The sequence below is a fragment of the Tamandua tetradactyla genome, chromosome 24 (genome assembly GCF_023851605.1).
Source record: "Tamandua tetradactyla isolate mTamTet1 chromosome 24, mTamTet1.pri, whole genome shotgun sequence".
NCBI classification, from domain to species: domain Eukaryota; kingdom Metazoa; phylum Chordata; class Mammalia; order Pilosa; family Myrmecophagidae; genus Tamandua; species Tamandua tetradactyla.
Window position 1 is genome coordinate 20,746,786 of NC_135350.1, and position 14,997 is coordinate 20,761,782.

General features: G+C 33.7%; 1 protein-coding gene across 5 annotated transcripts in view; it reads left to right on the forward strand.

The window, feature by feature from the left end:
- CENPE (centromere protein E) overlaps window positions 1-14,997 on the forward strand; it is a 78,090-nt gene that overhangs the window by 23,704 nt on the left and 39,389 nt on the right. For 4 of the 5 annotated variants that reach the window (XM_077142654.1, XM_077142655.1, XM_077142657.1 and 1 more), the window contains exons 17-26: window positions 3,848-3,922; window positions 4,135-4,254; window positions 5,548-5,670; window positions 5,756-5,921; window positions 6,411-6,565; window positions 8,209-8,481; window positions 8,643-8,801; window positions 10,851-11,054; window positions 12,745-12,903; window positions 14,681-14,962. In XM_077142654.1, coding sequence (XP_076998769.1) covers window positions 3,848-3,922; window positions 4,135-4,254; window positions 5,548-5,670; window positions 5,756-5,921; window positions 6,411-6,565; window positions 8,209-8,481; window positions 8,643-8,801; window positions 10,851-11,054; window positions 12,745-12,903; window positions 14,681-14,962 — 1,716 coding nt within the window. The remainder of the gene's footprint in view (window positions 1-3,847; window positions 3,923-4,134; window positions 4,255-5,547; window positions 5,671-5,755; window positions 5,922-6,410; window positions 6,566-8,208; window positions 8,482-8,642; window positions 8,802-10,850; window positions 11,055-12,744; window positions 12,904-14,680; window positions 14,963-14,997) is intronic. The other variant, XM_077142656.1, reaches the window with a different exon arrangement.

Genomic DNA, 14,997 nt, shown 5'->3' on the forward strand with positions numbered 1-14,997 from the left:
CTATGTCTTTTGATTGGGGAATTCAGTCCATTAACATTTAGTGTTATTACTGTTTGGATAATATTTTCCTCTGCCATTTTGCCTTTTGTATTATATATATCATATCTGACTTTCCTTCTTTCTACACTCTTCTCCATACCTCTCTCTTCTGTCTTTTCGGTTCTGACTCTAGTGCTCCCTTTAGTATTTCTTGCAGAGCTGGTCTCTTGGTCACAAATTCTCTCAGTGACTTTTTGTCTGAGAATGTTTTAATTTCTCCCTCATTTTTGAAGGACAATTTTGCTGGATATAGGAGTCTTGGTTGGCAGTTTTTCTCTTTTAGTAATTTAAATATATCATCCCACTGTCTTCTAGCCTCCATGGTTTCTGCTGAGAAATCTACACATAGTCTTATTGGGTTTCCCTTGTATGTGATGGATTGTTTTTCTCTTGCTGCTTTCAAGATCCTTTCTTTCTCTTTGACCTCTGACATTCTAACTAGTAAGTGTCTTGGAGAATGCCTATTTGGGTCTAATCTCTTTGGGGTGCGCTGCACTTCTTGGATCTGTAATTTTAGGTCTTTCATAAGAGTTGGGAAATTTTCAGTGATAATTTCTTCCATTAGTTTTTCTCCTCCTTTTCCCTTCTCTTCTCCTTCTGGGATACCCACAACACGTATATTTGTGCGGTTCATATTGTCCTTGAGTTCCCTGATACCCTGTTCAAATTTTTCCATTCTTTTCCCAATAGTTTCTGTTTGTTTTTGGAATTCAGATGTTCCATCCTCCAAATCACTAATTCTATCTTCTGTCTCTTTGAACCTATCATTGTAGGTATCCATTGTTTTTTCTATCTTTTCTCTTTGTCCTTCACTTCCATAAGTTCTGTGATTTGTTTTTTCAGTTTTTCTATTTCTTCTTTATGTTCAGCCCATGTCTTCTTCATGTCCTCCCTCAATTTATCGATTTCGTTTTTGAAGAGGTTTTCCATTTCTGTTCGTATATTCAGCATTAGTTGTCTCAGCTCCTGTATCTCATTTGGACTATTGGTTTGTTCCTTTGACTGGGCCATATTTTCAATTATTTGAGCGTGATCCGTTATCTTCTGTTGGCATCTGCGCATTTAGACAGATTTCCCTGGGTATTGGATCCAAAAGTTCGGAAGATTGTTCTGTGAAATCTCAGGGTTCTGTTTTTCTTATCCTGCCCAGTAGGTGGCACTCGTGGCACACGTTTGTCTGCGGGTCCCACCAGTAAAAGGTGCTGTGGGACCTTTAACTTTGGAAAACTCTCGCCATCCGGGAGGTTCGCTAGCCGAAGCGGCTTGAGCCGGCCCGAGGTCCGAACGCAGGGAGGGTTGCTGGCCGCCGCAGCCCGGGAAAGAGCCCGTCCGAATTTCCTAGTTGGCCCGGGGAGACAAGCGTGGCGGGAGGGCGCCAGCGGCAGCGGCCCGCCCGAGAGAGTGCACGTTCCCCGGGAGTCACGGGTTTGGAAGGGGCCTCCCCCACCTGTCACCGTTCTCCGCAGCCTGGGGATTTCCGATCCAATTCTCTCAGTTGGTCCGGGGGGCTGCGCGTGGTGTGGGCGCCAGCCGCCGCGGTTTCAGGGGACCGCCTCTCCAATTCTCCCAGCCGGCCCGGGAAGGGGGAAGGGAGTGACTCCGGCCGCTTGCCGCCCCGCCCGGTGAGGCCCGCGCACCTCGGTGATCTCACCCGAGCTGCTTCTCTCAGCCAGCCAGCCGTTCCAGGATGGGGTATGCTGTCTTTTTTATCTCTGTTGTGGCTTTGGGCGCTTTCTGTATCGTTTCTACTCCCCTAGTAGCTGTCCTGGAGAAGAAACTAAGATCCGCGCGTCTTACTAAGCCGCCATCTTCCAGGAAGTCCCCCAAACTTACCTTATTTAAAGACAATTTTGTTGAATCCATTCCATTTTAAATTAAAAATGTAAGTTTGTCTATAAACAGTAAAATGTTCCAAAACTTACTTTTGGGGGAAAAGAGGAAAAGGTCAAATTATGACCTTAGGACATATGATCATTGTCCTCTTAGCCTAAAGGTTTTATCAAAAATCACCAAAGCTGGGGATAATTTTCAAGTGGGAATATAGAAATATAAGATGCTTAAACTTGTGATTTTAGAGGGAGGAATAAAAAGGACAAGTACCATTATATTCAGTGAGCAAGAGAAATCTCATTCATCTACCTATTTTAATTTGGTTTATTTAATTTTATAATTTCAACAACTTAGAGATTTTTATCTATGAAGTTAAATGTGTCACTTCACCTGTCAAAAATTGCAATTGGTGGGCCACGGTGGCTCAGTGGCAGCGTTCTTGCCTGCCATGCTGGAGACCTGGGTTTGATCCCCGGTGGCTGCCCGTGCAGAAAAAAAAAACTGCACTTGAAATCTGCAATGTTTTCTTATCTAGCAATGGATTAACCATTGCTCAGATTGTATATTTAAATCATTTTTGCTATGCTAATTACTTTTGAATCTCAAACAATATGTCATTGTCATTACACTGGAATCTTTACAAAACTTACCTATCCTCTTTTTCTGTTTATGAGAATCAATACTTAAAGTGCTAGTCAAGTGAGAAGTAGGACAATTTTCCCTCTTTCTGAATGTTTATTTTTTAAATGTTTTCAAAAATTGGTTATTTGTTTCTCTTTGGTAAATATGATTTTATTCCACAAATATTAGAAGTAGCCAAGGAGGAAAAGGTAAAAGATGAAGCTAATTTAAATTATAACTAATAAAAATGTCTAAAATTACGCTGTTTGATAGGGTTGTCACTAGCCACATTTGGCAATTGAGCACTCAAAATGTGGCTAATATGAATTGATGTAATACAGAAAAAGAATGTAAAATATCTCATTAAAATTTTTTATATTGATTACATGGAGAAATGAAAATTTAGATATATTAGGTTAAATAAAATATGTTATTAACTTCACTTGTTTCTTTTTAACTTTTTTCTTAATGTGTCTTAGAAATTTTAAATTACATATGTCTCTCATATTATATTTCTGTTGCACAAAGCTGCCCTAAAATGGGAATGTCTAGAACTAGTCTGAAATCTAAAACTATTCAGGACTGAATTAAGCATCCAGAAAATATTAAACAAGGTACTATTTTCCTAAGATGCTTATATTCTATTAAAAATTGCTTTCGTTCTTTACATTATCATCTGATTATGAAGACTAAGTAATTTTAAGGGAAAATATGTTAACTGGTAAATTGTGGTTTATTTGTTGTAAACAAAAAGTTTCTGGTATTCATATATTGCTACAGCTATTTTAATAGAAAGGAAACTTGGTATCTTTAAGAATTCCTTAAACCAACAAGGTAATAATTGATCATCCTGTACAGTTGTAGTTTTGGTTACATTATAATAGGATAGGAAAAACACTACATGAAACTACCCTAAACCAAACCTAGAGTCCAAATCACAACCCATTAAAAAGTATGACAGTGGAGAGCCACCTGGATCTTACAGGATAAATTCATTTCAACATTTAACTTACCTAAAATAACAATCTAATAGAAGAGTGGGTTTTTAAAAAGTTTAATTACCACTTTACTATCCCCTCCAAGTGGTGTATACTAATTTGCTATTGACATTTTTGCAGCTTTATTAACAGTTGGCATAATTGTTATTGTGGCCATCCTGAGGTTTTTTCTGATTTGCTTGGTTGATTTATTTTATGTTTTTAAATAATGAAAGGCTCACTTGACGGTAGCTTGAACAGTTGATCTCTGTCCCTTTTAACTGTGGTGGGTGATTCTCAGATGGTGGATGAATGCTGTTTTCTTTTTTTGCTTTATTAACTGTTGGTTTGCTCTGTTGCCTGTTCACATGCTCCTACAGATGCAACTAATTCATGAAATGTCCAACTTAAAGAATTTAGTTAAGCATGCAGAAGTATATAATCAAGATCTTGAGGTGAGCATTATGTTGGTATTTCTATTGACAAATAACTAGAATTATAAAACATAAATTGAGCATAGGTTTAGAAAATAGAAGAAACTGTGTTTTAAATATCAACAACTTTTTAAATTTTGCTGTCTACCAATTTAAGCTCTTTTATGTGAGTTTTTTTAATCCCTCAGAACTCAAATCGAATACCTAACTTTTGTCTCTTTTGAATCTTTTAGAATGAACTAAGTTCAAAAGTAGAGCTGCTTAGAGAAAAAGAAAACCAGATTAAGAAGCTGCAGGAATGCATAGACTCTCAGAAGTCAGAAAATATTAAAATGGACTTGTCATACTCAATGGTAAAAATTAGGTTTATTTTGTTTTGTAATCATGTTGACGTCTGCATCTACAGTATACGACCTTCATTATCATAGCCAGTAGAATATATTGTGCCTACTATGTGCCAGGAGCTCTAGTAGTCATTTTACAATATAGTATTTCTTTCCTGTCAGTGCTTTGAGAGAGGGACTATTGGTATCATTACCATTTTACAGAAGAAAAATCATTGACTAATTTTTAAATTTGAAATTTTTTTTTTAGAGTTTCTTAACAAATGATATACTAATGCATTCTCATAATATAAGTAACTTTTAATAGTTTGGGAGTATTCTTTCAGAAACTTCTAACTTGAGATAATTTTAGTTGCTATAAAATAGATCTTGGCATATTTATTTTTGTATTTTGTTTCCATTTGAGTTTTTCATAGTTGTTGTTGTTACTTTCTATTTATGAAAAATGATTTTTTTTCAAAATGAATTACTCTTTCACATCACACAATTCTGAGGCCCAGGAAAGGAAACATTTCCATACATTCCTGGAGTGCTCATTGATAGAATGAAAAGCAGAATTGTCTACTTTTCTAAATTGTTATTTCCTTCTCCTTATTCATTCAATTCATTTAATCATTCATTCACATATTAATTTTTGTCAAGAATATATGGCTGAGTTATGAGAGTTAACATACCTCTCTCTGAAAATGAGACATGGATCTTTTCATGTGTGTATTTGCCATTTGCATTTTCTCTTCGGGTTGCCAGTTCATATCTTTTCTCTATTTTCCTGGTGGATTGTTTCCCCTTTTCTTTTCCAATTTGTGATTTAATATCCTTGATATTAACTATATACTACTTGCCTTTCATAAGTTGGAGAGGGTAACTCAAAAATACATAGGGAGGGTGGGCCACTGTGGCTCAGCAGGAAGAGTTCTCACCTGCCATACCAGAGACCCAGGTTTGGTTCCCTGTGTTCACCCATGCAAAAAAAAAAAAAGATACATAGGGAATTTGAAAAGCATAGTTGAACAATTGTGTTACCCTTTATTGAACAATAACAGAGTTCTTAATTTGTGGAACTTCCATACATTACTTTTAAAATTTGGGGAAAAAATTAATATTTTTATTACAGAAAATAGAAAATACAATTTCTTTTCATTTAACCTAAAAATGCGTTTGGTAATTAGCATATTTCACCCTTTTTTATTAATTTGAAGTAACATATCTATGTTCATATTCTCTGAAGTCTTTTCCAACTCTAAGAAAGCAAGATTTCACCAAGTCCCTTCTGTCATGTATGTATTATCCTTTCTTCTCTAGGAAAACACTAAAGACCTAGAACAAATGAAACAGACTCTGTTTGATACCGAAACTGTAGCCCTTGATGCCAAGAGAGAATCAGCCTTTCTTAGAAGTGAAAATCTGGAGCTGAAAGAGAAAATGGTAAACAATTTTTATGTAATATTTATAGTAAAACACTTGTAACTACCAGTATCTTTTTGTGAATTTTCAGTGTTTCTTTCAATAGAAAGAACTTTCAAGTACATGCAAGCAAATGGAAAATGATATTCAGTCATTTCAAAGCCAATTGAAGGCAAAAAAGAAAATGCAAGTTGATCTAGAGAAAGAGTTACAATCTGCTTTTAGTGAAATAACAAAACTCACCTCTCTTATAGATGGCAAAGTTTCAAAAGGTATTTTATAATTTCAGACTTATCTCTGTGCAAATCTGACTTGTTCTAGAAATGTACCTAAAGGTGGCAACTACGTTTTAATAATTAATTATGCTCTGATTTTTACTTTGTTTTGATTTTTTCGCATGGGCAGGCGTCTCTGGTGTGGCAGGCGAGAACTCTGCCCACTGAGCCACCATGGCCTGTCTGCTCTGATTTTTTAAAAAAACTGATGTTACATTTCAGTATTATTTGGTATTGGTACTCACGGAAATTTCCATGAGCTTCAAATCATAAAGGTTTCATTTTTTTAATTATTTTTCAATAAACTAGACCTGATCTAAAAAAAAAGGTGATTCAAGAATTATTAAAAATTAGACTGCTTTTTTTGGCAATCTTGACTCTTTCTTTAATAAATCGATATAATATGACTTGAATAGTCTAGCTTTGTATATAATTTAAGATTATCCCAATAACTATAAGCTGTTTAATTTACCAACAACTTTCTAGACTTGATCTGTAATTTGGAATTGGAAAGAAGGATTACTGATCTCCAGAAAGAATTGAATAAGAAAATGGAAGAAAACACAGCTTTGCATAAAGAAGTTAATTTACTCTCAGAATTGAAGTCTTTATCCCCTGAAATAGAAATGCTGAGGAAAGAGGTAATACATTTTTAAGCAATTAACCCTCCTTTCGAGATAATTATCTTTATAATAGTGCCTTAAGTATTTTAACATGATTTATTTAAAGTAGCGGGCAAATGGCTCTGTAGACATTTGAGTCTTAACATTGAGTTTAACATAGAAATTAATATAATTCACCTAATTTCTTCATATGCTACTGGATGAAAAATATATTTTCCAAATAATGTAATCCATATACCAGCCATTTCTGTGGTCCTCAGATACTGCATTTAGACAGAAATCTGTAGCCTTACTCTTAGTCTTTACCTTTTTATTTTTTGTACTCATCATATCAATTAAATACTCATCATATGTCAATTAAAAAGAGTAATGAGGTAAAAGGATGACATTGATAAGAATTTTAGAGGCCAGTGTAAATTTGCAGGCTACTGTTACATTTCTGTAAAACTATAGCCTGTCAGTCTTTCCTTTCTCTCTGCCATGTTAAAAGAAATTAAATGGTAAGGTTTAAGTACTTTGCTATATGACAGACCTTTCACTAAACAATGTTAGGTTATTTTATTTAATCATCTCATCCTGTCAACCCTTTAAAGTAGGTGCTATGGTTTAGCCACAGGAAGTAGTTATTGAACTAATAAATGTCCCAGCAAGGATTTTGAACTCTGATCTTCCTCCTAAGCCCATGTCTGTGGCAGCTGTGCTGTATTGCTCCTTTCTTCTTTTGTATCTTCTTTATCTCCTCTTTTCCCATCTCCTTCTACCCTTACCTTCTACAGTGATTCAACTCTTTATAAGATGGATATGGATCACTTAAGTTAATTGTGCATTATATTGTCTTTTTTTTTTTTTTAATCTGAGTTGCATTCAAAGCCTTTAGGAAAAAACTTATAAATCAAGTTCTGAGAAAAATCATAAAATGTCTTGCCACACAAAGAAGTTAAAAAACATAAATAAAGGAAGTAAAGATACATCCTGATTAAGTGTTTTCTCTTTGTGTCATCTCTGCAGTCCTTACAGAACTCACAAAGATTAGAAAACAGAACTTTGAAGATGAATAGGATAATATATTAAGTTATTGAAATGTGACAATAAAAATATTGCCTTTGCTCATTCAAATCTTTGCTTAATTTAAATGTCTTTTTTTTTAATAAGCCTTGTTTATTCCTCAAAACTGCTTTTACAGATCACACACTGCTAACATTCCTAAATCTTATTTCTTTTTGATAGATACATGGTAAATCTGAAGAACACTGTCTAACAACATCAGAAAAAGACAAATTTTTTTGTGAAATAGTTCATAATGATAGAATTCAAGGCTTACTTGAAGAAATAGGGGAAACAAAAGATGACCTAGCAGCCACCCAGTTGAACTGTAAAAATACTGATCAAAATTAAAAGATTTAAAGTTTCATCATGTGGAATTTGAGCAAACAAATAAGAAGGTTCTTGAGAAGATTGCAAGAATGAGTCAGGAAATAGGAACTTTCTCTAAGGAAGCTCAGAAACTTGGTTTAAGTTTGGATGATTTGAAGATAGAGGTTGCTCCGAGATACTGTTTAGGGAAATGATCTTTAGTCCGCTGAGATTTGTCTTCCGTATACATGTATACCATAGAAGGCCCTGCTCTTACCATGTCACATTTACTTTTTTTTATTTTATAGCTTTCTCACAAAACCCAAGAACTTCAACAGAAAACAACTGATGGGCAAGAAAGGTTGAATGAAATGAACCAGCTGAAAGAACAGGTGGAAAATAGAAATTCTACACTGCAAGCTGTAGAAAAGGAGAAAGCATTGATTAATGAGAAACTTCAGCGAGCCTTAGAAGAAGTAAAAATCATAACCCAAGAAAAAGATGACCTAAAACAACTTCAGGAGAGCCTACAAATTGAGAAGGACCAACTTACAAGTGATATTCAGGAAACTGTAAACATGGTAAGAAGGTTTTAATTGGCTAAACTTTGAAAACTTGTGACCTCTGTAAACAGTTAAAGAAGCCATCATTAATTTTTTCATGATCAAACAGCAACTATAAAATTATTTGACTTCTTTCACATTATTCTAATGGAAATTTTTTTTATATCCCTCCAACAAAGAACATAGACACACAAGAACAATTACGAAATGCTCTGGAATCTTTGAAACAACATCAAGAAACAATTAACACACTAAAAATGAAAATTTCTGAAGGAAATTCCAGGCATTTGCATATGGAGGAAAATATAGGAGAAACTACAGATGAATTTCAGAATGAGGTAAAGGTTATTTCTTTTTTGCTTTGAAGTTTTCTTTTACTTGTATGCATTCTTTTTTTAACCTTAAGCACTTAAGTGGTCACCTCTATCTTACTTATCAGTCACAATAGTAATAACTACTAGTAATTTTACAATTACTCTAATGTCTTTGAAATCACTTCGAATAAAACTGCTTGTGGTCAGTTTAAAAGGAAAGAGCAAAAAATGTTAGTTTACACTTTGTAGAGCTGATATTTTCTGAGATTTGATTTATTTTTAACATCTTTAAAAGTCCCTCTTAATTCTAAAAAGATAAGAAACATTGAATGTTTATTATTAATTATAACTAAGATATTTGTTTTATGCCAGATTTTGTATAATGAAATTGTTTGGGATTCACTATAAAATCAATGAGTATATCATATTCATTTCTGTTTTTAGGTCTCGGACCATAATTTTGGTAATAAAACCTCACTTTAATAACTCATTCTAGGTAGTACAGTTCTTTTGTCCTGGAACTTTAGAAGGCTAACTGCTTAACAGGTTATTTAATTTTATACATTAAAATCTAGGATGCTAACGATAATTTTTTGAAACGGAGATGGAGGGATGGTGATTGCCTGTAATTTGATATCATGGATTCATTACTGTACCTTTCTACTTTTCCAGAATACTTTTTTTTGTTTGTTTTTTTCTTTTTATTGTTTTGTTTTTTTGCTTTATTCCAGAATACCTTTTAATGCACACTGTCAACAGAAATTTTAAAACTTTGTCATTTGTATGCCTATCCTCATATGAAGGCCAATTTTAAAATGTAATTGTTGGATATATTAGTTTTTACTCATAATGGTAGCTAAAATATTTTCTAAGCTTAGTTCAAATTTGAAATTGTATTCAGATATGATTAAAGAGGATATTTTCTCAGTCTACTTTCTCTTTACATATCACAACTGTTTTTAGGAATAAAAACATATGATAGACTAGTCCCAAAAGACTTCTGTTCCCACCATAATTTCTCACATAATTAGTTCTGTGCTCACCATTATCAGAAATTCATGCATATTGCCAACAATAAGGGAAATTAAATAAAGTTTTGTTTATCCATATCCACCTTAGAGAACTGGGCAGCTGTTAAAAATTATGATTTGAAGATTACCTAACAGCCTCAGAAAACACATATGATCTAAAAAGAAAATACAAACAAAAAAATTCCTATATATGTAAATTAACTGTAATAACTGTTTTAAAAAAATGAAGGGAAAAAACTCTGAAGGAAATATACCAAAATTCTAATAGTGGCTGATGAAGTTGGGGATGTTGGATGATTTTTTTCCATTTGTTTTCCCCATTTTTTTCTAATGCATCAGAGATTATGAAAACTTTTAAATATGTGGCCAATGAGGAGTTACATATGTTCACTGGCGTAGTATAAGGTTATATTGAGATACCCTTTTTTCATACCAAAAATCGTAATATCACATTTTGACTTCCTCTACCAGTGAATCCATATATTTGATTACCTTTGGTTAAGACTTAGTTATGGATAAACTGACATGCTTTTCTTAAGCAGTATATGAAAAATGTATATTAAAAGGTAATTGATATTATGAGATATAGTTCTATCAAAATTATTTTGTCCTTATAACTCACCTTTTATAAGTAGGACTGCCTCTGGAAATATTTGCAAGGGATGGCAGTGGGGTGAGAAATGATTTCCAACTTTTGGAAGACAAAAATAGAATAGTAGAATTCATCTATAGCTGTCCAACTAGTTCTTATCAGTAATAGACACAAGCTTTGGGTTCAAAACGTGGCTATCCCGTTCTCTCTCTGAGTGATCTCGGGCAAGTCACTTAACCTCACTGGGCTGAGGTTCAGGTTCGTCATCTGTCAAATGGTGAGAATAATGAGTACCTTAATAATAGCGCCTGCCTAAAAAGATTATAATGAAGATGAAACGTGTTTGTTTATGAGAATAATGCCTGGTGAAAATAAATGTTATTATTGCAGTTATCATTACTGTTATTATTTAAGAAATTCTTCCTTAATATATATTTATATATATTCTAGATGCTTGACATGGATAAAAAGCAAGATTTGGAAATCAAAAACATCCAAACAGTCATTGAAGATGTTGGTGATAATGAACTAGTTGAACAACACAGGAAGATATTTTCTTTAATACAGGAGAAAAATGACCTCCAACAAAAGTTAGAGAGTATTATAAAAGAAAAAGAACAATTGAAGACTGATCTAAAGGAAAATATTGAAATGGTAGGATTTAGCCCGAAATTCTTGACAATTTATTTTTGTCTTAGTATATTTTACTGGTTTTTTTTCTATCAACTTTAGGTATTATTTTCATGCAATAAATTAAAAGTGCTTGATATAATTGTACAGTTGTGTACCCTCTACTCTGTCAAAACAGAGAACATTTCCATCACCCCCAAATTTTCCTCCTGTTCCTTCCCAGTCAATTCCCATCTCACCCTCTGCTCTAGACAATCACTATTCTGATGTTTTTTTCACTTTAGATGACTTTGACTCTTCTAGAACATCAAATAAATAGAATTACACAGTGTGTACTTTTTCATGTCTGACTTCTCTCTAAATTCCTTGGATATGCCACAATTTGTTTGCTGATGAAAATGTGGGTTATTTCATATCTGACTATTTTGAATAAAGCTGCTATAAACATTCCTATACAGATCTTTTTAGGCTGCATGTCTTTTATTTCTCTTGGGTAAATGCCTGAACAGAATAGCTGGGTCATAGGAAGGTCTGTGTTTACTACTCAATATGAAATTGCTAGATGAGTTTGCAAAGTGGTTGTACTTTTCCCACCAACAAATTAAAAGAATTCTGGGGCAAGCCATGGTGGCTCAGTGGCAGAATTCTCGCCTGTCATGCCGGAGACCTGGGTTCATTTCCCAGTGCCTGCCCATGCAAAAAAAAAAAAGAATTCTGGTGGCCCCACATCCTCATGAACACTTGGTTTTGTCAGTGTTTTGAATCTTAGCCATTCTTGTGGGTATGTATCTCATTTTAATTTGCCTGATGATTAATGGTGTTGAGCATTTTTTCATGTGTTTATTGGCCATTGTATATCCTCTTCTGTTACTTACCTTCTTTTCAGTGATGTGTTATAGTCTACAACATACAGATTTTACACATATTTTGGTAAATTTGTCCCTAAATATTTCTTGTTATTTTTATGCCGTTATTTTTTTTAACTTCATTTTTAAGTTGTTTATTGTTGACATTTTCCAAAGTTTTCAAACCTACTTTAGTTATTGATTTTATGTTTAGGTACAATATAATGTGTATAGACTGAATTAATACTTCGAGAGTTCACTGTGGACCACAGTAGAACCTGACCTTTTGTATTTTGACTTTATATGTTCCTTGGAATAATTTGTTTGGTCAAAAGAACTATATGTAATAAGCATACAAACAAAAGCTGTGTTCTCTTCTTAACCTCTGGCTTGTTATATTTTTGTGGTTTTGGTACTTGAAAACATTATTGTGGAAGCTGAATAACTGCTATTAGCCCAAGTCATGCAAGCAAAGAGTGGGCTACCATTTTGTGTTTGCTAGTGATCAGTGCACAAAACCAAAGCTATACCATTCTGAAAAGCCCATAACTAGTGTCATCATCAGTCCTTGAAAATTTAGGAACAATCTTTTTTGGTTTTAGGGCAGAAGTGATCTAATCTTTTAGTATAGAATACTAAGTCCAGTTCAAATTTTCATGATAGGAATGTAAGTGAAGGGATAAAGAAAGATTATAAACTAGATTTTGGTATCTATATGATTTAATTAAGGACTATTTAAAATGGGTCTTTTTTCCAAAATAGTTTGTTCTGATTTCTCATTTATAGACTGAAGTAAATGCTGATTTTTTTCTTTACCTGATATTGAATATAAGTTAGTATTTATTTCAATCTCAATTTTTTTATTCTAGACTATTGAAAATCAGGAAGAATTAAGAATTCTTGGAAGTGAACTTAAAAAACAAGAAGAAATAATTGCACAAGAAAAGAATCATACCATAAAGAAAGAAGAAGAGCTTTTAAGGACCTGTGAGAGACTGGCAGAAGTTGAAGAAAAGCTGAAGGAGAAGGTGATTTTTTTTTTTTAGTTATCTTCTTCTGCATATTTCCTGACTTAATTTTGTGGGGTAATGAATTTTGATCCCACATAGACCTGAATCCAAAAATAGCCTGTACGTCTCAAATGAACAGATCATAACACTAATATTTTGCCATTTCAACTCATAATGAGATCTTGACTCACATCCTTTGTGAGAATTATATTCAAGAGATTTCAAGTGAGAGAGGGCCTTGTATCATCTCAACTCATTTCTGTCTTTAGTCATATGATTTACCCATTTTTCAAATATTTACTGAGCACTACCACAAGCCAGTCACTATTCCGTACTTGAGATAACAGTAGTCAACAAAACAAAGATCTTGCCCTTGTGGAAATGTATTAATAATTCTCTAACATGGAAAATCTATCACTAATACTTCATTTTCATTTGATGAATTAAACTTTTTGGAGTAAACAGTTGGCTGAAGACTGTTTTATGTAATAATGTTTTACCTAGTACTATCAGCTGTTAGGTTCCACATTAATAATTGATGGATTTGAGAAAGATAAACTTTCTTATTTTAACTAATTTTTATAGGAATATTTCTAAGATATATCTTTACATGCTTTATTAGGGCACAATAAAAGGAAGGAACATTTTCTTGATGATTTAGTGTCATCAATATAGGTATCTACTCTCATCCTGTGTTACTACAGATAAAGTGCTCTAGGATTCTTGAGGTGTGTCCCCTAGTATCTCACCAATGATGTGTTAACTTTTCATTTTGCTGTCTTACTATACAAGTAGGTTAAGGAAATATGAGGAGCTTTCTCTGTCCTGAGGAGTTAAATGTTCAGTCTGTGATAGCTATTCATGAACTAGGCTTTTTTCTTAAATTTCCAGGTTCTTACCATCTCTAAGATGTTTGCATTTCCTAAAATCATTTCTTTCACAGAAATAAAGTAAGTGCTATGATAAAATCTGTATGAGCTAAGACTCTTTTAAGAATTATTCTGCCCATGTGATTCTAAAATGTACCTGTGAAGTTTTTCTATGTAATCAAAGGGCAATATCCACTTGCAGTAGAGGTAATATATTGTAGGTTCCATTGTTAGTCTTCTCTGGTGTGTTTTTTCCTAATATTTATTTTCTTTTCATTCTTATCCATTTCTCAATCACCTTATTGAGTTTACTAAAACAGTTGTTGGGTGCATGAGTGGTTCAGTGGTAGAATGCTTGCCTGACATGCAGAAGACCCAGGTTCGATTCTCAGATCATGCACCTAAAAAAGAAATTGAAAAATTTAATTGTTTAAAGAAACAGGCTGCAAAACTTAATGCCTAAATGTTTGTTTGGAGCACCCCTAAAAGAATTTGTAGAAAGTAAAAGTAAGTTATCCAAGAAATTTTAAAAAGGATGAGGAATGACAGTGATTTGGCAGCTATATTTGCATGTTAGTCTCTTTTCTCTCTAATTTTTACTCATTTTCACTTTACTTCCTTGGTCAACTATTTAATACCGCCTGACACTATGCTTGGAAGGGTAGTTTGGTTTTCTTTTTTGGGGGTTGTGGGGGAGTGCATGGTCCAGATATCGAACTCCGGTCCTCCAGCTTGGTCGGCAAGCATTCTACCACTGAACCGCCCATGCACCCTGATAGTTTAGTTTTATTGCTGCTTGCCTCTTTACATAGGGGGAGTAAGCAGGACTGTGATCATGATTGTTTTAGTTTAGAAAACTACATTTTACATAAGAATTTTGAGAGAATTCTGGCAACATGGTAATTATAAATACTGTGTATCTTAAGGGCCAACAACTTCAAGAAAACCAGCAACAACTTCTTAGTGTAAGAGAAGAGATGAGTGAAATGCAGAAAAAGATGAATGAAATGGAAAATTTAAAGAATGAACTAAAGAACAAAGAAATAATATTGGAAAATGTAGAAAAGGAGAGACTTGAGTTGGCTCATAAACTTCGTGAAAATCAGGAGGAAATGAAATCAATAACCAAAGAAAGAAATGATCTAAAGAAATTACAGGAGTCAGTTGAAATAGAGAGAGATCGACTTAAAAGTGAGACTGACGCTACAGTAAGTTATACCTTTTTCCTTTTTCCTTCATCTGT